The sequence below is a fragment of the Notamacropus eugenii genome, chromosome 5, assembly GCF_028372415.1.
Source record: "Notamacropus eugenii isolate mMacEug1 chromosome 5, mMacEug1.pri_v2, whole genome shotgun sequence".
NCBI lineage: Eukaryota > Metazoa > Chordata > Mammalia > Diprotodontia > Macropodidae > Notamacropus > Notamacropus eugenii.
In genome coordinates, this window is record NC_092876.1 from 399,265,728 (window position 1) to 399,292,781 (window position 27,054).

At 40.2% G+C, this 27,054-nt stretch overlaps 1 protein-coding gene across 2 annotated transcripts; it reads right to left on the bottom strand.

Annotated features, from left to right (window-relative positions):
• On the bottom strand, positions 1-26,897 carry LOC140506886 (regucalcin-like). 2 transcript variants are annotated; one of them, XM_072614519.1, is made up of 7 exons: positions 26,512-26,897; positions 23,187-23,367; positions 7,953-8,135; positions 6,605-6,820; positions 3,201-3,332; positions 2,488-2,642; positions 1-538 (listed from the first exon to the last, which is right to left on the bottom strand). In XM_072614519.1, exons 2-7 carry the CDS (start codon positions 23,347-23,349, stop codon positions 488-490), a joined length of 900 nt encoding a protein of 299 aa, XP_072470620.1. In that variant the 5' UTR covers positions 23,350-23,367; positions 26,512-26,897; the 3' UTR covers positions 1-487. The 2 variants fall into 2 exon arrangements, with proteins under 2 accessions (XP_072470620.1, XP_072470619.1); XM_072614518.1 differs by lacking the exon at positions 26,512-26,897 and adding an exon at positions 23,673-24,083.
• Between the last annotated feature and the right edge of the window lie 157 nt (positions 26,898-27,054).

Here is a 27,054-nt window from a genome sequence, read left to right on the forward strand (position 1 = left end):
CAAGTAGATTGATATTTATTGGGTATGTATGGATGATGTCTTGGATCTTTTTATGACAAAACAGAAGAACAGAGATGGTCCCTCTTCAAGGAGAGCTTACAAGGGAAGCAGACGTGAACTGATGGTGAAGAATAATCCTTGGGAATTTCAAGGCACTCTTTACTGAAGATTTTACAGTGTATTGACAGAAGTCTCCTATGATTGCTCATGAAGAGATATGAAACATTCATGTTACAGGGTGCTCTTGGATCTCTTCATTTGACAGGGCAAACTAACCAGACCCAAAGACTCATCAGCTCCAAAGTGACCCTTAGACATTGTTCCAAATAAAGATCAAACCAACCAAAGGTGATTATTCTTTAATCTTTAGGAAAAAGTCATTTTTGGTGTTTCTTCCTTGATCTAATTCTATTTGAATCCAAATTCTGCCAAAGGATTGCAGCAAAAGGAGGGGGCTGGGAAAAATATGCCAGTGTAGGTTCAGGATTTATCCAGCAAAGGCATATGGGGCAATTCCTTTTACCCCAAGTCCAGTTATCTGTTTAAAAGAGAAAAAGATGGTTGGGCAGGGAGAAAAAGGTTTTGTAAGCAAGCAAAAAGAAAAACACACCCATGATTAGTCTTTCAAATAATTTTTCTATTTCCTGAATACAACCAAGAATTTATTTTAATCTTCACTCTAATAGTATTACTTAGTAAATTAGGCATCTCTAGTAAAATCTGAGGCATAATCAGACTTCATGATTCACCCGACACAAATCCAGCTACCACCCACTGACAATTAACTTGGATTTTTGCAGTCTCTTCAAAGATCTCAACTGCAACGCCCCAGAAATCTTTTCACCTTGGAAGCCCACTCCAGCACTGGCCTTCACGTAGTGAAAGGATTGTCCACCTCTTTGGTCCCTCTCTCTCATTGGCTACTTTCTCCCAGAACCTCCATTTTAAGGGGCAGGCCCAGGTCTTCTTTCTGCTCCAAAGTGCATTTCGGCCTCTCTCAGACTTTTCTCTCCTTTTACATGTTATCTTCCTCTTTAGAATATAAACTCCTTAGGTAGGAACTATTTTTATTTGTTTTTATTTGTATTCCCCTTGCACAGTACTTAGCATGTAGTAAATGCTTAATACATGCTTGCTGACTTAATTTATTTTTATTTTCTATTAGCATTCTCCGCAAGATGAGAAGGTTGAACTAGATAGATGAACTCTGAGATTCTGATGGGGTGCTTGGGTGCCTGTGCTTGGATCCCAATTCTAAAAATCACATTTCTCTCTAGCCTCAAAACACTATCCCAGGCAGTTTCTCCCCAGTCCAAGAAGAGCCTGCCCTAGCAAAACCATTCGTTCTTTTCCTGATACAGTAGCCAGCTGCATCAATAGAATTTATTAGTTTGAACCAGCTATGTACTGGGTCATAACAACATTTACTAAGCACTGACCAATCATATTTATTCTAGACTTAGACATACGTATACTCCCTTATTTATCTTGTCTAACAAGACATTGATGAGAGCAACTTGATATTACTTAGTCAATCCTAATTGTTAGTTGACTTAGTGATATTTCAGGCCTAAAACCACACCTCCATGTAGCCCCACCTTGAGCTATTTCCTGATGAACTCTGGATAAAACACCTGCACAGTAGAGACTAAAAGCTCATGTTCCTTTAAGAACTAACCACTCCCTAATCCCACCCTGAGTCACCTAGTCATCACACTTGGCACATGTTATACTATAGAATATACTATATAAACTTTACCCGAACCTCATTCAGATCACAGGTTCCCTAAGAACTCTTGTCTGCTGAAAAGCGTAATAAATCTTTATCCCCTTGACTTCCAGAATGCTTGAGTCTGCAAATTCATTCCAGGTGGCCTGCCCCAGTACTCCGGTCACTGGGGGGTCTCACCCTCCCCCTTCCAAATCTTGTCAGTTCCAGTCATCTCTAAAATTCCACTTCTTGAATTCTACTGGTGTTTGTTTTGTGCAATGAGAGTTCTCCATAAAAAGCCTGAATAGATTCTAAAGACATCCACACTAGCATTCCATAAACATAATATCAGCCACAGAACCTATCTGTCACTGTGCCATACTCAGGATTCAGGATATTGTGCCTAGCACACAGTAGGAGCTTAACGCTTACTGAATGACTGATCTGTGCCCAGTATAGCCTAAGAGTCTTTCTAGCTTGGTAGAGCCTACTAGAGATAGTGTTTTGCTCTCATGGCCTTTGAGAATTTAGAGTCGCTTTGTATAATAATAATAACGTCTTTTATTTGTCCTCTAGTGAAGGACAAACTAAGAATTTGGGTAAATAAATGTCACAGACAGGGTATATCAAGTCTTAGTGCAGTTTAAAGTCATTATTAAAGCTAAAACTTTTGGAATACCGTGTATTACGGAAACACAAGAAAGGGCACCTTTGCTGCTTTGATATTTGGCTGAGATTTCTTTTTCATGGAATACAGAAAAACCAAATCAAATCACCTTGAAAATTCTTCCTGCCTCCGGTTGTTTGGAAAGTTGATCGGAATCCAGACCATCCCGGGCAGAGGTCACATATAATTCAGAATAATCCTTTCCTCCAAAACAGCAGGAAGTTGTTTTTTCAGCAGGCAGCTTTACTGTTTGAAGTCTTTTTCCTGGTTAGCAAAGGACTTTGTTTTAAAATCAGTTCTACTGATTATGCAAGTGCTATGACAACTGGCTCCCTTTTTTACAGAGAGATAACCATGACAGGGTCATTACAGAAAGACCCCCTGGGTTTAGAGCCAGAAGATCTGCGATGAGTTTATATTTCACTCTGGAGACAATGGATATCCAGATAAATTTCTTAAGGGACTGACATGGTTAGACATAAGCTTTGGGTCTATCAGTTTAGGAGCTCTGTTGATAATGAATGGCACAGAAAAGAGACTGGATATGGAGATACCAATTAGGGGTCTATTGTGAAAACACAGGCAAAAGGTCATAAGAGACTAGACTAAGGGGTGAGAGAGGAAAGTAGATTTATGTGATCCCAAGGCAGCGGAATCAAGACTTGCCAGCTGTAAAGTCTAAGGTCGTTATTTTGAAGGCTGTCCTATCAATAATGATAATAATAAAAATTTTATAATAGATTCTGACTCCACCTGTAAAGTGAATGCTCCACTCTGTTCTCTTACATTCTCATTAGACAAATAAGCTTATGGTGGACCTACCTGTCTCTGGATCTAAGCGGATCACTCTCCCTCCATTGTAGCAAGCCACCCAGAGCTTCCCTTCAGTATCAATGCACATTCCATCTGGAATATGTTCTTCCTTTTCCAACTTGTACACACTTCTGCGGTTGGCTAAGGTAGAAATAGGTAGATCAGTGCCAAGCATCACACAGTTTTTCCATATCTACTGTTTATTATCAACCATGTATTGTCTCCATATGTCATATGGTCCAGATTCTTAATGAATTTAAATTCTATAAGACAAATGGATAAGGTTACACACAAGATTTTTTTCAAAGTCATTTCTTTGGGGGAAGGGGAGCAGACAGAGAAAGGTTGAGCCATATTTATTTTTATTATTTTTATTTTATATAGTCATGGTTTTATGGCAGTTTCTGGAAGGAAGAAGAAAAATGGTAATCAAATGAATTATGAAATACTTATAATTGATTTTCTTACTAAAATACTGAGTCATTTTTAAGACTAATCTGAATTCAAGTGCCCAGACTGTGATAGTGTATATACTGTGCATCCCAGTGGAACATTTCTTGTGGATTTTTTATTCCTAGAATACATATTTAAATTAAATCTAGTCTAGGAAGGCATTGAATCTTACCCATATAAACAACAAAAATACAAAATTAATGTTGTGTGCAAACTGTCGTTTTGACAGACTACTGCACTTTATATAGATCAAGTGTGTGAGACTGTATTTATTAAATAAACCAAATGTGTATGTGTGCTTAGGGGGTACATTATGAAGCCAAAAATGGGTTGGTTTAATTAACCCAGAGAATTGATAGCCCAAGTCCTCTTTAGAGGGACTATATATTCCTGAACTCAGAATATGTTACAGTCAAATAAAGGTTCGACATGAAAAAAGAGTTAAAGATAACATGTGAAAGAAAAGGAGAAAAAATAAGTCAAGAGTGTTATTTTTAGAGTAAGACATCTGTGTTATCAGATTTTCTAATGAAGTACGTCAGAATAAAGAGAATTCTGGTTTCTTTAAGAAACAAAATTCATTCTGTAAGACACCCTAGTAGATTCTTGTTTTTCTAGTTTTACATCCTTTCTTTTTAAATGTTACCTTTTAAATTCATCCAAGTAGCAACATAACCTAAAAGAATCAACATCTGAAAAGTTTTTTTTTAAATCATTCAAGAATCTGTTTTACTTGATTGTGGCATTTGACAAAAGGCTTTTCTTTTTTTCTCTTCAAAAAAAAAGGGGGAAGAGGAGAGAGATGAGAGGGAGAGAAAATAAATGCTGTTAATTTTTTTAAAAATTAAATTCATCCAAGTAATTTTTGTTCCCACTATTTTAATCAAAGAACCAGAATATTTCAACCTAATTCTCGTATATTTGAAAGACTGTTGAAATTAAACTGACTAGTTGTCTGGGGTTAACCAACATGTGAAAATCACCATTACAATCTAGCTTTAGATATCTTTGCTTCTAAATACTTTTGTACCTTTGTAAATACTAAATAGTAACTGTTTCTCTCTTGGCTAAGAACCCTGAGGTCTTCCTCTCCCAGTTTGATTTTCTTTTTAAATTAAAGGGGCCATCCCTTGAGCAACTACTTAAGGAGGCCTATTCCCTGAATAGGTGTATCTCACTCAAAGTGAGAATCTAAAAAGACCTAAAAGGGCCTGCGTCTCCCATTGCACCCTGGGCCATCTCCAGTCTTCCTGATGAAAATCTGGCCACTGGAGACAGATGGCTCTGGAGGAGAAAGTGAGGCTGGTGACCCTGCACAGCCCTCTCTCACTCAAATCAAAGTCAACTGCAAGTCATGTCATCATCTCCCTGATGTCACAGTCCTCTCCAAGAACGAAGGACAAACACAACATGTGAGCAAGCAGCAGCTCCTCTCTTGTCCTCACCCCTCCACTCCCTTCTCCTTGCTAGCCTGGGGTGCCCTACCCAGGGGAAGGTACACTTTGATGACCAAAAGCTAGCTTTTTTTCCTTTGGGTTTACTGGCTAGATTTCTTTCTCAAAGACCAAGCCTTTAGCCCAATTCACTTTGGAGCTCATAGATTGGACCCCCTTCCCACCCTTCTAGCACAGAAGGATAAAGACAACAATCTTTGCTTTACAGTTATCCCTTCCACACTGTGAGGGTTAGGGGAACAGTGTTGCTATGAGCTGGAAAATCTGCATAAAATTTTTTGCTCCTCCCTTTGTACCAGAGAAGAAGTCCGAATTATTATGGTATTGAAAGATAAAACATGTTGCTATTATACAATGCTATATATGTATTTTTTGCATTTCTGACTTTATAAGCTTTTTCTGTATCTGTTGGCCTTCACATATTACCTGCAGCCTTCACAAAACTCCCCCAAAATTCCTATTTAATTTCTTATGCTTACCTGTGATATATCAGAACCATGATGGGAAAGTCAGGCTATGGAAGGGATAATGATATTCAACTCCATATGTCTTACTTAATACACCTTTTGGGAGAACACTGGTAGAATCAGATCCAATAGAAATAGAAAAATACATGAAGCTGGTATCCAAACAATCTCTGGCATCCATATACTAAAGGCAAGTTATGTCATAATTGGGCCAATATTCCAAAAAGATGCAGGATTTCACCAAGGTGGATACTACCCTTCACCTGCACAGACTGTAATCATGTGATTTTTGTGAATGATTACTAATTATATTAATTAACTAATATAATAATTATATATTATTATGAATATATTATAAACATATATTATATAATTATAAATTATACAAATAATTGTATAATATATAATATAAAAATATATAATAATTAGCTAATTATATTCATGACCTTATGCTGAACCTTTGATTTATAAACCCTTCCAAAGTTAGCTAAGTTGGGCCTCATGTGAAAAGCATACAATTCATTCCTCATTCCGCACTCAACATCCTTCTACTTTGGCAGGACTTTCCAGACCCTGTGCTTTATTGGAAGAGCCTTGGAAGATCTCTATGTCCTCTCCACTTAGGTATGGTCTATGCTATGCCCAATTTCACTATCTATAATTCCTTTTTTTTAAATATTACTGACCATATTACCTAAAACACAACAATAGTTGAATAACCCAACAAAAACAACAGCTAGTAAGATGACTGCAGTCCTTCAGGCATTCACTACCGCATACTAAAGGGAGGGTTACAGGGCAGAGCATTCACCTGCCCCCGTTTAAAGGAATACGGTGGACCTGCCCTCTATCCAAATCTGTATTATAATGACCAATACCACTACAAGGTCCTACAGCATTCCTGATATTAGGAAGCTGCTTGGATCGTATCCAGCTGAGTTTGGCCTTGACAACTGGGGCAGTGAGGTTGACTAACTCTCAGCTATGGAAGAAAGTAATAACACTCGGGTAATTTAAACCATGACAAAAATATTCATACCAATTTTTCCTGTCTGTAAGTCATAATCAAAGGCATCCACAGAGTAAGACAGGCTATCAATGTAATAGAAGATTTTGTGATCCAAGGACCAATCCAAGCCATTAGAGATGTCCACACGATCAAAGTACTTCTGGACAGTGCCATTGGGAAAGAGAGCGTACAGAGAGCCTTGGTGCCTCTCCAGCACAGCAGGGGCAGTCTCCTCAGCCATGGTACCTGCAGAGATCAGGAGGCTATGGGAAATGACATAATACACACATCCTGCCACCAGGGTAGACAAATATGCTAGGCTCACAGATTTAGAGGTAGGTGAGAAGTGAGAGGGCCCCTGGTCAAGTCCCCTCATATTTCAGATAAAGAAACAAGCCCAGAGAGGTTAAGTGACTGAACCAGGTCACACTGCTAGGAAGCAGAAGAGCTTCCAGTCCAGACCCTCTGACTACAAATCTTACTACCATATCAGGCTGCCTTTCAGAAGTAGGGTAAGGTTTCTGCCATGCCACTAGACAAGATTCCTGGCTCTTTGGTAGGATTCTTCTGAGCTCCCCCAAGGAACTTAGTTCCGTTTTTCCTAGGCCTTGGTCCTTCTCCCCACCATCAATTCAAGAGCTAGGAACCTTTAAGAATGTCTCCACTGACCAGTTTCTGAATAAATTTCTGCATGACATTTAAAAAAGCCTTCAACTCTAGACCCATTTCATTTCCCCTGCCCACTTCATCTTAGCTATGATCATTTTGATAACCCCCTAGACCAGCCTCAGGGCGGCAGGTTCCTCACCCCTGGTCTAGAGACTTCCCTATAAAGAAGGATTCACAGCCTCTCTCAATAAGCAGCCTAACCTGACTGAGAACATGCTAGTCTTGAGGTCAGGAAGAGCTAAGATCTAATCCTTTCTCAGACATTTATTAGCTGTGTGACTCTGGGCAAGTCTTTTGACCTCTGTCAACCTCAGTTTTCTCATCTGTAAAATGAGGATAAAAACCACACTTAGGATTGCAAGAATAAAATGAGTTATTTGTAAAGCACTTTGCAAATCATTAAGTGTTATATAAATACTAGCTCTTGTTAATGTCTTTCTCAGACAAGGATCATGCTACAACTTAACAAAGCACCAGCGCCGATCTCTAACCCTTTGGGGACTTCATATTTATTAGCAAATGGAGTCTTGGAGACACATAAATCCTACTTTGCCTTTACAGAGTGAACCTGTGAACCTTAGGCCTAGAACTGTATTCTAGAGAAAGATTACAGGTCAACATCTAATGGTATTTTTTCTCCTCAACATGTTGTAAGCAAGGTTTTCCCTATAAATACAGAAGGACAAAGGTCAAAAAGTAAAAGTCATACCAGCAAAGTATCTCCCAGCTGGATCCACTTTCCCATCATTGAATCGATTGTTTTTCTTGTCTTTATCCACAGAACACAGGTCAGATAACGATTGGTCTTCCCAGTTCAAAGCACAGAACCGAGTCCCTACTGTTGCAACATATCCACCAGAATGTCGAATGGCCACAGAGCTGACCGGACTATCTGAAATTGCAAAAACAAACCCACATCAACAACAACTAAAAGGCAGACTGAACAAAATGCCCAACATCAAGTACGGTAATATAGTAGAGACAGGGAGACAGAAAATCTGAGTTCAAATCCTGCCTCAGGGCACTTATGACCTATACGACCCTGAGCCTTAAGTTTTTCATCTAAAATGAGAGGGTTGGACTAGTAGACTTCTAAGGGACCTTATGGCTCCAAAACTATAATCCTATATTCTTATTTCAGCTCTATTGCAAAGATTTTTGTAGACTCGTAGATCTATTGCTGGAAGGAACATCTGAAGGCATCTATGTTATAGGATCATGGATTTAGACATTGACATTGTGGTCATCTGCTCTCACCTCTTCATTTTACAGATGAGAAAATTGAGGCCCAGATTAGTTAAATACCCTGCTCAAGATCAGACTGGTAATAAGTAGCAGAACCCGAATCTGATTCCAAATATAAATCCAGTGCTTAATCTACCATAATGTGATGCCTCTTAACATCTATTCGATCAACAAAATTATCAATAAGTAAATAATGATGATAAAGCATTTATGTAACACTTTAAGGTCTAGAAAGCTCTTTACTTACAGTATCTTATTTGAGACTCCAGACAATCCTATTGGAGGTAGGAGCTATTATTCTCACTTTGTTGAGTTATTAAGTTATTTTTCAGTTGTATCTGACTCTCCATGACCCTACTTGGGGTCTTCTTGGCAGAGATACTGGAGTAGTTTGCCATTTCTTTCTCCAACTCATTTTTATAGATGAGAAACAGAGGCATACTGGACATAGGGGACTTGCCCAGGATCACACAGGTAGTAAGTGTCTGAGGCTGGATTTGAACTCCTTAAGGTAAGTCTTCCTGATTCCAAGTCCACTGCTCTATCCACTGCGCCAACTAGCTGCCCTTATTTTCACTTTACAGATGTAGAAACTGAGGTCTTTATTGATTTTTAAAGGACTTGCCCAATGGTCATGGGCAACTAGGTGGTGCAGTATATAAGGCACTGGCCTTGGAATCAGAAAGACTCATCTTACTGAGTTCAAATCCAGCCTCAGACACTTACTAACTGTGACCCTGGGCAGATCACCTAACCCTGTTTATCTCTATTTCTCACCTGAAAAAATGAACTGGAGAAGGAAATGGCAAATCATTCTTTGCCAAGAAAATCCCAAATGGGGTCATGAAGAATCAGATACAACTGATACTGAACAACAATCTGGGAGTCACACATCTGTGTACAGATATCTGAAGTGGGATAGGAGATTCAGTCTTCCTGATTCTAGTATCCATGCTGTATTGACTACAGTATCTTTGATCACACAAGAATATCCTTAGATAAACACATTAATTTCTTATCACTTGAAACTAACAGAATCATCTTTACATAGCACGGCATTTTCTCTTGATCTACAGATTGCTACATATCATCCTGATTGTACATATTGAGAAATGACATTTCCTCATGCAAAATGACTGACAACACTGCTCAAGTTTGCTTACATTTGGTTAAAGATTATTTTTAAATAAAGATCCAGCTATCTTAAAAGAATCCATAGTAAATACAAAGTTAACTTTATCATGTTCATCCTCAACATTAACGACTTTTATTAACCGCCATACACACCAAAGGTCAAGCCAGATTTGGGACAAAAATTAAAGAAAGGACATGACTGGCTGCTATCACATTCTTTCTTATATCCTTTATTTGTAGGTGCATGGCCTAATCTCTCCAATTACGAGTCCTTTAAGAGCAGGAATGGTGTTATTTCACCTTTGCATTACTAATAAATTAAAAGAAAATGTCTTGCCCCACCCTCTACCTCCAGAAAAAGTCTACAGCTTAAGACAACCCACTGTAGATAATTCTGTCCCAATTCAAAAGAAGCAAGAGAAATTACATTTGTCCATGAGAAGCTCAACTACTGCTATCTCTTCCACTTTGCCGGGGTTAGGAGCACAACACCCCCGCTATCTGGAAAATCTGCATAAAAGTTTTGGCCCACCCTTCATATCAAGGAAGAAGCCTGAATGATTATGGTATTACAAGACAAAATATGCTCATATTATAGATTACTATACATATATTTTATGCATTTATGAGTTCCTAAGCTTTTTCTGTATCATCTGCTGGCCTCGTGTGTCATCTGCAGCTTCCACAAAACTCCCCCCAAATTCCCATTGAATATCTTATACCAACCAATGATATAGTAAAACCGTGATGGGGAAAGTCACAATGTGTAGAGATAACTATATGTGTGGAAACAAAGAAAATTGGAGAGAAAAACAGCAGGAATCCACAAAACATTTCAGAAAGGATTTTATTTCATTCAACTAAGACTGCATGAACAATTCCAAAAGACCCATAACTTCAGCGATGTAAAGGCTCTCTCCATCAAGTACAACTTTACAACTTTCTGCACCGTAGGAGATAGTTTTCATGAGCTTTTGAGACTAAAAACAATTTGGAAATGTAATATACCCAAGTATGTATAAGTATAAATACAGTATAGTAGTAAAATGTAATATAATGCAAAACATAAAACACATCAATAAAGCTCATAAGCAAAATGTGGATAAAAACATCCAACTCACAAGATTGTTGTGAGGACCAAATGAGATAAAAGTGTATGGCAAACCCTCAGGTGCTCTTTAAATCCTGTCTTGCAGGATTGTTGTAGAAAAAAAAATGTATTTTGTCAAGGACTTTGTGTTTGCAAGGTAGAAATTATTATAACCTGACTGCCTATGGCATCAACCCACCCCCCAAAAGCAAGCATTGCTGGTAGCATCATTTATTTGCGTGACCAACCTTTAGTTAGAAGCCTCTCTGTGCTTCAGTTGGCCATTGAATAACATTAAATAGCACAGAATCTACTAACAGGTCCACACTCAACACTATATACCAAAGAACTAAATCAGCACACGTTCCTAGCTTGGTAAGATCTACCATAGTTAGACCTTAGTGGGCAGAGTTTTCAAGAACCCAGCATCCCTTCTTGCCATGGAGAGATGCTGCAATAGGTCTCGAATGGCTTAAGTAATGCAATGCTTCTACTCAGCCTATCCGTGAGAAAGTAATGAAGTACTGAGTTAGTTTTAGAGAGAGTGAACACTGGATCTGGAGTCAGGAGACTCATATTTTAATCTCAGCTCTGACGTTTCCTCACTGTGTAACATTGTCAAATCACGTAATCTCTACGGTCCTCAGTTTTCTCATCTGTAAAATGGACAATAAGCAGGGGTTGGGGTGGGAGGGGGCAGTAGTTGTAGTGGAAAGAGTGATGGATTTGGAATCAGGAAGACTAGAATTTAAATCCCACTTCAGATACTATGATTCTGGACAAGACCATTAATCTCTATCAGTTTCATTTTCTTCATCTGGAAATTGTAATGTAAAATGTAATATAATATAAAAAATAAAAGACACCAATAAAGCTTCTATGCAAAATGTGGCTAAAAACATCCAGCTCACAGGATCAAATGAGATAAAAGTTCTTTGCAAACCCTCAGATGCGCTCTAAGTCCTATCTTCCTTCACAAGTGTTTTGTAAGGTAGAAATTATTATAACCTGACTGCTTATGGCACCGACCCACTCCCATAAGCAGGGATTGCTGGTAGCATCATTTATCTGACCGATCTCAGAAACAGCAATAATAATGTCATTTGACTAAATGAAATTATATCTATAAGGTGCTTATAGGGTCCAGCACACAGTAGGCACTTAATAAATGCTTACTCCTTTCCCCAATAATACAAGCTAGCATTTATATAGTGCTCTATGGTTTGCAAAGCATTTTGCAAATATCTCATTTTGTTCTCACAATAACTCTGGGAGGTGACGGGGAGAAAAAAAAAATCTTTATTTTTATACCCATTTTACAGATGAGAAAAACTGAGGCAGGCAGAAATCAAAGGACTTACCCAGGGACACACATCTAGTCAGTATCTGATGTCAGATTTTAATGCTTTCCAACTTTGGGTCTAGCATTCTATCTACTGGGCCAAATAAGTAATAGTAAGAAGTGGTTACAACCAGGGATTTTGGTTTGGGGGTTTATAGGACTGATCATATCCCAGTGGTCAAAAGGAAGAATGTCATGAGAAATCTTAACTAGCACAATTTAATTGCAAGCACCTCCTACTGTGGTCTAAGATCCCCAAGAAAGGGTCTGCTCCCTCCAGCCCTCAAATATACAGAGCTATTCATATCAAACAGCTCCACTTTGGTGTTCCCAAGTCTTTGCTGTCACTCATGTTATATCATTATGGAAGCTACATTTTAAGTAAACAAGGTCCTTCAGTTGCCAGGCCATGCCTCCCCACAAGGTCATGTTATTCAGCAGTGTCTGCCGTCATGTCTAATCTCCAGGGATAGTGCCTTAGCCCTCCTCCCTTCTCCTTACCAAGGGCATGGTGGTTTTGTAGTATCTCCTCTGACCATGGGAAAAGAACAAGTTTCAAAGCAGCTCCTTGACCTCATACGTGGTCACAGAAAAAGACAAAACTCGAAAAAGATGGAACACGAGAGTGTGGAACAAAGTTCCAACACTCTGTGGAGACCTCATTGGTTAGCAGCTCTGAACTGAGAGGAGAGTCCTCCATAATAACAAAGCCATGAGAGAAGGGAAAAGGCCACTAGGGCAGGAAAGAAAAGGCAGAGGTAGAGGCAAAAAAGGTCATTATTGCAGAATATTAAGGCTGGAAGGGATCTTAGAGATCATCTTCTGTTCTTTTTCTTTCTTCTTCTTTTTTTTTTTAAACAGATGAAGAACCTGAAAGTCAATTCCCTACCCCCAGCCCATGGGCATATGCATTTGGGAGGATGTACATTTAGAATGCACGTACACACACATACACACACTCTAACAAGGGAGTAAAAATGCTGTCATAAAGAGGCAAGAAGGGACAGATATGGTACTCGACATTTATTTATACAGCACTTTAACAGCAGCAAAGCATTTTAAATACATTAGATCCTCCCAACAACTCCATGAAGTTGCAGGTGCGATAGATATTATTTCCATTTTACAAATAGGGAAACTGAGGTCCAGAGAAGCGATTTACTTTTAAATAGAGTTACACAGCTAATTAAGTGACTGAGGCAAGATTCAAACCCAACTCTTCCTTACTCTGAGGCCAGAGTTCTAGTGCAGCTAGGCCAAGAAAGAGGCAGATGATGGCATGGTACAATACATTAAGGAATCTAGAGGGAGAAGAGAAAGAAGGCACATGATAGATCTGAGACTAGAAAGGGATAAAAGAAAGAAAAATATATATACCCACATCCATAATATATATACATTACATATAAATATGTATCTATAACATATAATACATATATATACCTATATATACATACATGTATGTGTATGCATATATTTAGATAGATACAGACAGATAGATACATAGATAGATGGATGGATGGATGGATGGATGGATGGATAGATAGATAGATAGATAGATAGATAGATAGATAGATAGATAGATAGATAGATAGACAGACAGACAGACAGGCAGGCAGAGGGAATTGGTTGGAAAAATCTGAGAGAAATTATTCATTCATTCATTTTTATGGAACCTACTGGGAAAATAGCACAAACATAGTGCTTTCTTTACTTGGACATGGTTCCTGATTTAACCCATTCACACACATGTCCAACTTGGCTATTTGCTTCTGTGCTGGAGAAGAGGGGTATGTGGAGGGGGTCTCCCTTTTCTCTCCATGTTCCAAAGACAATCTGATCAGGATAAATATTATCATTTAAAAAGGAACATTTAATTGGATGGCAACAAGTTGAAAATTAAAATACTAAACAGTGATAGTTCACATTTATATAAGGTATCCCCAAATTTTAACTATTATCTCCATTTCATTGGTGTGGGAGGTGAAGAAAGGGAAGTTAAGGCACCTGTCCATGGTCACAAATCTTGTGACAGTTACAAGGTGATTTCAGAGGCTCTTTCTTCCAAGTCTACAACTCTATTGACTGTGCTATGAGGCCTATAAAAAAGCAGGCTAGGGCCTAGACCCCTTCATTACCTCAAAACCTCTCCCACTGGCCAGTTGACAGCTGAAATGCTACTGTTAAAAACTTTATTCCCTGGGTTTAAAGTGTCCATCTCTGGTTAAAAGGCAAACATCCCTAGAAGCCTTATGTTCTGTGTGCTTAATCCACACTTGAGTACTTCCTGGGAGCAGGTGTCCTGGTTAGAGGCCAGAAAGAGGTGTGGAAGGAGAGTAACAGAAAGTGATTGATAGACTTGAGGAGTCAGAGGTTGTAGCCCCATGTCTGACATTTACTCATTATGGAACAGCTTACTCTGAGCCTCCATCTCCTGGTAGTGTTTGCCTCCCAGGGTTGTTGTGAGGATAAAATGAGATAATATTTGTAAAATACTTTGGACACGTCAAGGTCCTATGTAAATGCTGGTTATTGTCATTGTTATATTTCGATTATCTAGTCAGGAGAAGGGCCTCCAAAGAAGTAGCTGACAGGCTTTACTTACAATTTTGCTCAAGGTCAGCAATCTGCTTCGGAATGAATTAGTAAAAGAATTCCTCTGTTCCAGAAAATTTTATGTTTTATGTTTTTGTTTTACTTGATGTAGATAGGCATATCTATATATGTGTGGAAGCAAAAGCCCCTTTCTTGCTTTTAGAAATATTAAGAAAGCACTTTAAATGATCTGATTCTGAAGCTTTGGAACTAATCTGAAACGTTTATCAGTCCTTATCGATTACAAAACAATATCTTGCTTCCCTTCACTTCCTTGAAATAATTAGGACTGCCAGACCAGGCCAAAGGGCTCTAAATTGATCCCCCTGAAGACAGACCTAAGAGCTGTACATCCTTTGCAAGGATTAAGATATTGATCAGAGTGAAGAAATCTCTTTAATTACTTTGAGTCATCTGTGAATAGCCCAAGATAGCCCTTGCATCATGAATGGTTTGAAGGACATGATTTTCCAAAGTTCTTCCTAAAGATGTGATTATGTTCCCTCAGATGAAGTAAAATATTAACTTTAAACCATGCATCTATGTTTTATCATGCTATGAAATTTGCCTCATTTAATATTCCCACGTTACTTCCAAATATCTTGTTAGAAGGATATCTGAGGACATGGGTGAATTGTTTGTCTGGACGGTTCTCTCAAGTAGACAATGCCTGAATTTAGATTTCTGAGAAATTAATAAAAATTATTTCTATTATAATTGTGCTTAAATGCATGTATATTAATATTTCCCTTCAATATATTTTTAAACATACATACATAGACACACTTTATAATTGCCAGAGTTAACAAAGTACATGAGTGTGCATGTCCACACTCATGCTCAAATGCCAGCCTGTCCCTACCTGGCCCTTAACATTAAAAAGAAAACGGCAAACTTAACACATTATTGAGTATAATTTTGATTTTCAAATTTCAGGTGAAAATATTAGGTATCCCATGAGTCAGTTCAGTTTTGTGCTTTAATGTTACATCTTCCCTCCCTCCTTTGCAGACATGGGGCACTATAGGCATTGAATATTACATGTACCATTAGACAGAGTCCACATGTTGGTTTGTGTTGCTGAACAGCCTTTTCTGGCCTCTTAAAAAAATTCTTTGTTACAAGGGATGGCTCATTCAGGAGGGAAGTGGAAAGGACACATTCAGAATGACAGATAACAGCTAGATAATACAGTGGAAAGTGTACTGGGTCTAGAGTCAGGAAGACCTGGGTTCCAATTCAACATTAGACCTTTACTATCTGTGTGATCCTGGGCAAGTCATTTAACCTTTAGTTTGCTCAACTATAAAAGTAGCAAAAATATTAGCATTTGTCTCCCAGGGTTGTTGTGAGAATAAATAAGATACTATTTGTAAAGCACTTAGCACAGCATGGTAAGTGCGATATACATGGAAGCTATTATTGGTCTGCTTTTTGGGAGAAGTAGCAAACCAGCAGACTTCATAAAGCTAGATCCTTTTCAACTAATTTTTTTCTGAATGAAACCCAACTTTCAGATAACAAGGCATTCTTCTGAGTAAAGACCCATTCTCGTTCATTGACCTCAGGGGCATTTTGGTGTCTCTTTAAAGTCTTACTGCTGTATCATGATCTAGTAGACAGAGTACTGACTGACTGGTTTCAGAGTCAGAGTTTCAGCTCTCTCCCTCACTATCGTTGTGACCACAGGCATAGAAAAGTGACTTAGGGGGGCGGAGCCAAGATGGCGGAGTAGAAAGACGACGCACATACACATAGCTCTGAACCCACAACCCATAGAATGGCTACAGGGAAGTAACTCACAGCGAATTCCGCACCCAGAGGCCACGGAACATTGGAGGGAGGGAGATTTCTGTTCCAGAGAGACCTGCAAACCTCTCGCGGGGGGGGGGGGTCCTTCTCGCTGCGGACTGGGCGCCGGGACTGGGAGCTGAGTGCAGCCCTGCCGCGGCTGCGGCACCGAGAGGAAAAGATCCGAGCAGGCTTCACAGACAGGATCTCCAGCGGCCACGCGGGTCCCTCCACCCACAGAGGGATCTGCAAACCTCTCGCAAAAGGTCCGTCGCGCTGCAGACACAAAGCCCAGCCCAGACCTGCTGCGGCCACGGCTGCGGCACCGAGAGAAACAGATCCGAGCAGGGTTCAGGGACGGGATCTCCAGCGGCCGCACAAGTCCCTCCACCCACAGGTGACAGGGGTGGGTGAGAGAGTCTCTTTGGTGGGTCGAGAGGGGAGTGGGGTGCCCCCATAATTCAGGCCCCCCCCCCTGGGAGGTAGAAGCTGAGAGGCGGCTGCAGACAGGGGCTCCCCAAGCGGGCGGGAGCCTGAATCCATTGTGGAAGGTCTGTGCATAAACCCCCTGAGGGAACTGAGCCTGAGAAGTAGCCCTGCCCCGACCTCAGCACCAGAACATAATCTCATACTGAATAGCAGCCCTGCCCCCGCCAAAAGCCCTGAGGCTGGAAGCAGCATTTGAATCTCAGACCACAAACACGGGCTGGGAGGATCAGGAGGTGAGGTAGGTGTGAGGAAAATATTCAGAGGTCAAGTCACTGGCTGGGAAAATGCCCAGAAAAGGGAAAAGAAATAAGACTATAGAAGGTTACTTTCTTGGTGAACAGGCATTTCCTCCCTTCCTTTCTGATGAGGAAGAACAATGCTTACCATCAGGCAAAGACACAGAAATCAAGGCTTCTGTGTCCCAGCCCACCCAATGGGCTCAGGCCATGGAAGAGCTCAAAAAGAATTTTGAAAATCAAGTTAGAGAGGTGGAGGAAAAGCTGGGAAGAGAAATGAGAGACATGAAGTCAAAGCATGAACAGCAGATCAGCTCCCTGCTAAGGGAGACCCAAAAAAATGTTGAAGAAATTAACACCTTGAAAACTAGCCTAACTCAATTGGCAAAAGAGGTTCAAAAAGCCAATGAGGAGAAGAATGCTTTCAAAAGCAGAATTAGCCAAATGGAAAAGGAGATTCAAAAGCTCACTGAAGAAAATAGTTCTTTCAAAATTAGAATGGCACAGATGGAGGCTAATGACTTTATGCAAAACCAAGAAATCACAGAACAAAGAGAGAAGAATGGAAAAATGGAAGATAATGTGAAATATCTCATTGGAAAAACAACAGACCTGGAAAATAGATCCAGGAGAGACAATTTAAAAATTATGGGACTACCTGAAAGCCATGATCAAAAGAAGAGCCTAGACATCATCTTTCATGAAATTATCAAGGAAAACTGCCCTGAGATTCTAGAACCAGAGGGCAAAATAAATATTCAAGGAATCCACAGAACACCGCCTGAAAGAGATCCAAAAAGAGAAACTCCTAGGAACATTGTGGCCAAATTCCAGAGTTCCCAGGTCAAGGAGAAAATACTGCAGGCAGCTAGAAAGAAACAATTCAAGTATTGTGGAAATACAATCAGGATAACACAAGATCTAGCAGCCTCTACATTAAGGGATCGAAGGGCATGGCACAGTATATTCCAGAAGTCAAAGGAACTAGGACTAAAACCAAGAATCACCTACCCAGCAAAACTGAGTATAATACTTCAGGGGAAAAAATGGACTTTCAATGAAATAGAGGATTTTCAAGTATTCTTGACGAAAAGACCAGAGCTGAAAAGAAAATTTGACTTTCAAACACAAGAATGAAGAGAACCATGAAAAGGTGAACAGCAAAGTGAAGTCATAAGGGACTTACTAAAGCTGAACTGTTTACATTCCTACATGGAAAGACAATATTTGTAACTCTTGAAACATTTCAGTATCTGGGTACTGGGTGGGATTACACATGCACACACGCTCACATACATAGAGACAGAGTGCACAGAGTGAATTGAATAGGATGGGATCATATCTTTAAAACAAAATGAAATCAAGCAGTGAGAGAGAAATATATTGGGAAGAGAAAGGGAGAAATTGAATGGGGCAAATTATCTCTCATAAAAGAGGCAATCAAAAGACTCATTAGTGGAGGGATAAAGAGGGGAGGTGAGCGAAAAACATGAAGTCTACTCTCATCACATTCCACTAAAGAAAAGAATAAAGTGCACACTCATTTTGGTAGGAAAACCTATCTCACAATACAGGAAAGTGGGGGATAAGGGGACAAGCAGGGTGGGGGGGATGATAGAAGGGAGGGCATGAGGAGGAGAGTGCAATTCGAGGTCGACACTCATGGGGAGGGATAGGATCAAAAGAGAATAGAAGTAATGGGGGACAGGATAGGATGGAGGGAAATATAGTTAGTCCTATACAACACAACTATTATGGAAGTCATTTGCAAAACTACACAGATTTGGCCTATATTGAATTGCTTGCCTTCCAAAGGGAAGGGGTGGGGGGGGAGGGAGGAAGAGAAGTTGGAACTCAAAGTGTTAGGAACAACTGTCGAGTAATGTTCTTGCCACTAGGAAATAAGAAAAACAGGTAAAGGGGTATAGAAAGCTGTCTGCCCCTACAGGACAAAAGAGAAGATGGAGACAAGGGCAGAGAGGGATGATAGAAGAGAGAGCAGATTGGTCATAGGGGCAATTAGAATGCTTGGTGTTTGGGGGGGGAGGGGATAAAAGGGGAGAAAATTTGTAACCCAAAATTTTGTGAAAATGAATGTTAAAAGTTAAATAAATAAATTTAATAATAAAAAAATAAATAAATAAATAAATAAATAATCAAAAAAAAAAAAAAAAAAGAAGTTATGGGCCTGAATAGAACTTTATAATATATGATATGATATATAATACTTATTGATTGATATTAGGAAAAAAAGTATGTCTACACATACACACGTATATTTAAGTGCATACATATGAGCATACACACATATATACATATATGTGCATATACACATACACATGCATTTCTCTACTGTGCATGCGACCTTTACAAAAATTGACCATATCTAAGAGTATAAAAATCTTAGCAAAAAAACACTGAAAAACCAAACTATAAATCCTATATAGCACTGACCACAATGCTATAAGGGAGATTGAAGAAATGGTTAAAATTAGAGAAAAATAATTTAATAAAATTAGTCAAAAAAAAAAAAAAAAAGAAAAGTGACTTAGTCTCTTGGAGCCTCAGTTTCCTCAAATGTAAACAGGGACAATGTTGTTTAGTCATGTTCAACCCTTTATGACCCTATTTGGAGTTTTTTTTTTGGCAAAGATACTGGAAAGGTTTGCTGTTTCCTTTTCCAGTTCATTTTATAGATGAGGAAACTGAGGCAAATAGGGTTAAGTGACTGTGACACCTAGCAAGGAATAATAGCAAGGGCTATTATCCCTATTTAAAAATTTTTTTATTTTGTGGGCAACTAGGTGGTGAAGCAGATAGAGTGCCAGCCCTGGAGTCAGGAGGACCTGAATTCAAATCTGACCTCAGACGTGAGCTGTATGACCCTGGAAAATCACTTAACCCTGTTTGCCTCAGTTTCCTCATCTGTAAAATAAGCTGGCAGAAGAAAATGGCAAATTGCTCTAGTATCTTTGCCAAGAAAACCCCCAATGGGGTCAGAGTCAGACACAACTCAGCAACAATGGCACTTTCTTTACTTATCTGACAGGATTGTTCGCAGTAAAATCCTCTAAGCCTCAAAGCACTGTGTAAGCACATTTGCTATTTTCATTAATGATAAGAAATAGCATTTGTGTAGATCTTCAAGGTTTGCAATGCTCTTGCATTCTTACATCAACCTAAGAAGGTTGGGGCTATTATTATCCATGTTTTACAGATGAGGCAACTGAGATAGACAGAGGTTAAATGACTTACCCGGGGTCACATAGCTTTGCAAAGTCTGACGTCACCCTTGAAGTCAGGTCTATCATTCTATTCACCACACCCCTTCATTATTGGAAAGCTTAGTCTCCAAAATCAGAGATCAGGGATCCTCCACAAAAAGACTGGGACCTAAGGGGACATCTCCAAGCCTTATCAGGTAAGTCACAGTATCATGCATCTGGTCTCTAGAAGGGATTTTAGAAGCCATCTAGTCCAGTCTATTTTACAAATGAAGAAACTGAGCCTCCAAGATGTTAATCATGAAGTCAGTTACCACCACTCCCTTTGTTTCGTCTTCAGATTAGGGATAGGGGAGAAGCACTGGCATAGCCTTCCTTATCCCTCTTGAAGAATTTAAACTGTTAGCCCCACTCACTCTACCACTCTTCCCTCATTGTCCAAACCCTGGTGATTTCCAGGGCTTAAGGAAATGAAAAATATGTTCTCCTCACAAAAATGTTAGGGATGCCTATAGGAACTTTAGGACCTCTCTCCATTTATAACAGTTTCTGATAATGTCTTTTGGTAAGCGTAATCACTGAAATAGTAACAGGCTACAAATTGAAAGCATCAGCCTTGGAGTTTTTTGTGGGTTTTTTGTTGTTGTAGTTGCTGTTTCAAACCACTTGAGTGGTTGACAATTTCCTTCTCCAGCTCATTTTACAGATGAGGAAACAGAGGCAAACAGGTTGAAGTGACTTGCCCAAGATCACACAGCTGGCAAGTGTCTGAGGCTGGATTCGAATTCATAAAGATGAGTTTTCCTGACTCCAGTCTCAAGGCTCTATCCATTGTACCACCTGTCCATCAACCATCATGCATCAAATGAGTTCACTCTCAAGCCTTTTCCCCACCTTCAAATAAAATGTGTCCTAGCAAAGCTCTGTGTAAACCAAATAATGACAAATTTATTCATACGTAAAAGTACCATGGGAGCTCAATACTTAAGAATCCTTTTATAAATCCATGTTTCAATGTATTGGGTCTTGCTAAGGAAGGATATACCTAGACAGGTAGCAACTAGACATGATAGTTTAAATAGAAGAGACTGTACTTTTCCTTAAATTTCCCTTTAGTTAAAATGAAGGAAGGTAATAAAACAGTCCAAAGAACTCAAGGGATGGGAGAAAGACTCAATAAACTTCCCAGTCTCCACACTACTGCCTGCCAAATACATTCCCAACCCAGGAAGATTGCAGGATTTTCTTAATCTAATCCCTTTACCACCTAATCTCACAGTGTTTTATCTACCCAACCAACCATGATTGGGTCCATTTCCAGTTCTCTTCCTGTTTGCACACAGTCCTCTCTATCCCTTCCCCTCAGCCCTAAATTCTTCTTTACTCCTTATCTTGGTTAGTGGTATAGCCCTTCCTCCTGGTGGTTAACAGTGAGCTTTTAGTTCCTTCTAGGTATAAAGAGAACCAGAGAAGATACACCCAATATCCCCAGGGGATTTATGGGAACCACCCAGAGGAGAATCATTTGTCCCAAGAAAGAGTAGGGAGAGGTTCAGTCATCCCTTTACAGGCTCCTACAGAGGGACTCTATTTGATAGGAGGTGGTGAAGAGTGATCCTGAGACAAAAAAAGGAGAAAAGACATATAATAGCATCAATGAACTAAGTATACAGAAAAGAGAAGGAAGTTCAGGAGACAAAGGCAGTTTTGTTATTTTTTTAAATTGCATCTAACAGAAGTTTATGCTTTCATATACAATTCTCTTTTTTCTTTTTTATACCAAAATATCCATGTTTGTTGTAGTTCATAATAAAAATGCCCTGTAGCAGACAGTGAACCAGATCAAAATAATTGGGGAATATTTAACAAAATAAAAACACAATAAAACATAGATAACACTACATTTTAAGACTAAGTCAGTTATGTGGTCCACCCATAGGAATCCTTATATAGGTTTACTGGTCCTGCTTCTATTTGAGTTTGACACTACTGATCAATACCAATAAAGGCAGCATTAATAATACTAATAACTAGCATTTATATAAAACTTTGAAGTTTGCAAAGGGCTTTACACGTTATCTCATTTTATTCTCACAGCAACTCTAGGAATTAGATATTTTCTATCCTGTTTGTTATTGTTCAGTCTAGTACAACTTTTTGTGATCCCACTTTGGGTTTCTTGGCAAAGGTGCTGGAGTGGTTTCCCATTTCCTTTTCCAGCTCATTTTACAGATGAGGAAACTGAGGCAAAGTGAAGTGACTTGTCTAGGATCACGTAACTTTTGAACTTTGGAAAATGAGTTTTCCTGACTCCAGGCCCCACACTCTATCCGTTGCACCACCTAACTGCCTAGATTACAGATGAGGAAACTGAGGCAGAAAATTAAAGTAATTTGGCCTGGATAAGTGCCTGAAGGGAGGATTTGAACTAAGTTTTTCTGACATCAGGTGAAGAGATCAATACATTACTATCTAAAAACCTACTTTATAGACAAGATCTTGCTTTTAGAATTCTTTAGGATATAAAATAGCTTCAAAATTAGAAACACTGAATCTCTTCCTCTGAAAGCAGGGCAAAGAGATGTTTATAATTCACAGGTCTTCCTAAAAGGTCACAACAGTGATATCCAGCACAAGTAGCAGATTAATTTTTAACTCCCATTTTAAAAAGTAAACTAGAACCAACAGTGTTAGGAAGAAAAGTCCAGAGATATACCTTTGTATTGCAGGCCATCTCTTATAGGAGAAAAGGTTAGCTGTTAAAACAGGCTTTTTCTTAGATAAAGAATCTCCTCACCTACAGTCACCTCCTGCACATGCTTAGTGAGTGAATTCCACCTGCAAATCTTCTTGGACGGAATATCCACGTACAGGAGACTATTGGATTTCTCCTCCCAGACTGGAGATTCTCCACACCTGCTGCTGTCCGGAACAACGGACTCAATCTTAATGGAGGACATTGTCCGAACAGAGATCCCCTAAAAGCAGAAAAGCCAGACAAAAGGCACCATGAATGCCCAGGCACCCAGGATTTCAAACACTTGGTGAAAAAAAAAACACAGCTATATTCAAAATAATTTTAATCAATTCCAGTGCCCAAGGTGGCCAAAGCAGGGTATGGGGCACTTCGCAGAAAAAAGGCCAGGCATGGCAGACTCAGGAAGACCTCCACTGGAGTGTGAAAACAAGGCAGGGCCAATAAAAAGAGTCTTAATATAATATGAAACATTCCTCCTCCCACCCCAACCCCCAAGACTAGAGCAGAAAAGGAATGCCAACTTACCGAGGATTTTTAAGTGGCTTAAAAAAAGAACTTCGAGCAAAGTTGCAACTTCCAAAAATCGTGCTTAGGAAGCCAAGGGAGGAAGGCTGCAGCTGACCGAGAGTGTCCCTTTTATACTCTGGACTAGACACTGAACTACAACCACAAATATCGATTACTAGCTTGTCTATTACCCTGTCACCTCTGCTTAAAGCAAACTGTTCTCCAAAAGGTTCTTTTTCTTGTTTCAAGATCAAAGGACTATCTTTCCAATATTATCTTAAAAGCAATTATTTGTCTTTCAGTCATCTCAGGGGACAGATCAGCTATATTCTTCCTAGTCTGGCTTTCTGTTTTTCCCCTCTCTCCAGAATCTGGCACTTCCTTTCCGAAGGGATTTCTTTCCCAACTTTGGAGAATAATTTAGGAGCATAGGTATTAATTAGGGCAGCTAGGTGGTGCAATGGATAGAGCATGGAGTCAGGAAGACCTGAGTTCAAATTCAGCCTCAGACATTTCCTAGCTGTGTGACCTAGGCAAGTCACTTAACCTTGCTTGCCTCAGTTTCCTCATCTGTAAAATAAGCTGGAGAAGGAAATGGCAAACCATTCCAGTGTCTTTTCTAAGAAAATCCCAAATGGGGTCAGGAAGAGTTGGACATGGCTATGATTGAACAAAAAATAAGTATGAATTGCTTTTGACAGCAAAGGATCCTAGATCTTGGACTGGAAGGGAATTTAAGAACCCTTTATTCCAGCACCCTCAGTTTACAGATGAAGAAATTGAGGCCCAGGGAAATTAAGTGACTAGCTCAAGGTCAGTTAACAAGCATTTATTAATTTCTTATTATATGACATGAACTAAAGGCTACCCTCAAAGAGTTTACATTTTAATGGGAGAGATATGTCAATAACTAAGTAAAAACAAGATTGCAGTAGATGAAAGGTATCTGAGAGAGGAAGGCTTCCAACAGAAAGTGGATTTGAGATAAGTTGAAGGAAGCCAGGGAAACTAAAAGGTGAGTTGAAGGGGCAGAGCATTTCAGGCATAGCCATGGAGAAGGAAGTTGGAATGTCACGTACAAGGAACAGCATGTAAGTCAGTGAAAGCTAGGTTATAAAGTGCTAGAGGGGAGTAAAGTATCAAGACTGGAAAAGTGGGAAGGGGCCAGGTTATCGAGAGCTTTAAATGCCAGGGTTTCTACATGATTCTGTAAAGGTAACTGGAAACTACTAGAGCTCATGGCAGGAGGTATGGGAAGGGGAAAACATGGTCAGACATCCATATTTTAAAAAATCATTTGGCAGCTGGGGAGGAAGACTTGGAGTGGAGACTTGAGGCAGAGTGACCAATTAGAAGGTTATTGCAACTGTCCACAGGGAGCCAAACTAAGGTAATAATTCTTCACAATCATCACCATTTTTGTATTGCCTACTACATCCCCGGCACTGTGCTAACTGCTTTACAAATATGATTTCACTTGATCCTTACACCTACCCTGGGAGCTAAGTGCTATTATTAGCTTGATTTACAGATTTAGAAATCAAGGCACACAGAAATTAAGTGACTTACCCGAGATGACACAGCTAGTAAGTATGTGTCAGAGGCTACGTTGGAACTTAAGGTCTCCCTGACTACAGGGCCCAGGCTCTATCCACTTCACTAGCTATTAGACTGGTGAAGTGGATACAGTATAGGGCCTGGAACTCATCTTCCCAAGTTCAAATCCCAGCCTCAGACACTTAATAGCTGCATGACCCTGGGCAAGTCACTTCACTCTATTTGCTTCAGTTTCCTCATCTGTAAAATGAGCTGGAGAAGGAAATGGCAAACCACTCCAGTGTCTTTGCTAAGAAAATCTCCAAATGGGGTCGTGAAGAATTGGACAAGACTGGAACAACAAAAGCTGCCCTTAAGCTAGTGGCGACCCTTGATTGGAGGGAAGGAGACATAAAATAGAAATGATAAGAAGGTAAAAAAAATGGCGAGAATATGTGGGGTGGGTGACATTTGGGATTATGAACCTGGGTGACTGGGAAGATGGTGGTGACCCAGATCGCAATAGTGATGTCAGAAAGGTCAGAAGGGAGGGAAGTTGATGAGTTGTGCTTTAGACATAAGTGAGTTTGAGATGTCTATGGAACATCTAGTGCCTGTTGTTCATGAGGCAAATGGTGATGAATGCTTGACAGGTAGAGGCTGAATTTGAAATGAGATCAGACTACAGATTCAGTTCCCTAGCAAATATCTGATAAGAGTAAACTTTAAGCATATTAACTCTAAAACAGTCTGGTAACTATCTTTGTGATAACTCCCATAAACATAAACTTAAGCTCTGCCTTCCCCCCCAGCCCTCACCACCCCGATGCAAGGGGCAGTTTTTGCAAATTTAGTACCTTCCCCCGCAAGGGCACGCTCTTAGGGAAATTGGCAGTAATGGCCAATGGTTGCCCAACTGGCCCAAGAGATCCATTCTAAAGATCGCCCCTCTCTCAGGGACAGTCATTGTCCGGAAGCCAAAGAGTCGCTGCAGGGGGAAAGCCTGAAGACGCGGGAGCAGTGGGTCCGCAGAGCCGGCTTACGGAACTCCACGGAAAGCCTCACGCCGTGTACCTAGCTGTGCAGAGACTCGGGGATTTCCCTTCAGGGCCCATCCAGTCACTCTGTCTGCAGCTCAGTCTCAGGCCCCTTCAGTACCCCACACAGCAGGATTTACAGTGGGCAGGGCGCCGCGGAAGTTGGCTTGGGCAGGAGCGCGTGATAAAAAAAATCCGGGTTCGGCTTTGGGGGTGACGCAGGCGGAGTCAGACTCAGACGCTGGCTAGCGGCGGGGCGGGAGGAGGAGTAAAGGAATTCTTACCAGTCCGACCTGTCTCTAGGCTGGGAACCGGGGAGCTAGGGAGGCTCAGGGGTCTTCAGCTACAGGCTGAGTTGGAGAAACAGGGGGTCTGAGTGGCACCTGCCAGCCGCGGCTCTCGATGGCTCTGCGTAGGCATGGGGGAAGGAGAAAGGACTTGACCCATTTAAAGGGCAATCCAGCCTCCTCCTTCCAGAAATCAATGGCCTCTGGGTCCTAGTTACTGCGGGTTTAGGTGGTAGAGGCCCCAAGTGGTTTCCTGGGGGCGGGAAGTCGCACTGTTGGCTTTAGGAGAGGGATGTCAGATGAAGGGCTGCGGGAGTGGAGGGCTGAGGTGAAGCCTGGGGGAGCGGTGTTCCTTCCTGCTGAAATCAGAAGCATTCCTAGAATGCCTATAAGGGGAGGGGACAGGTTTCAGTTAATACACATCCTTCCCACTTGAGTAGGATTTCAGAGCTCTTAACATGGGAGCTGGGAACTTATTTTTAAAGATATTTTAATTACTATTTCAAAATAAAGTGGCTCCCGAAGTATTTTATTTTATGC

What these genes read in the sequence shown, in the direction of transcription:
- LOC140506886 (XM_072614519.1), bottom strand. Translation starts at nt 23,349, where the DNA reads ATGTCCTCCATTAAGATTGAGTCCGTTGTTCCGGACAGCAGCAGGTGT. An exon ending in AGCTGGGAGATACTTTGCTG is followed by an intron (nt 6,821 to 7,952) that starts GTATGACTTTTA and finishes TGATCTCTGCAG; the next exon opens with GTACCATGGCTGAGGAGACT. An exon ending in CCGCTTAGATCCAGAGACAG is followed by an intron (nt 2,643 to 3,200) that starts GTAGGTCCACCA and finishes TTTGCTAACCAG; the next exon opens with GAAAAAGACTTCAAACAGTA.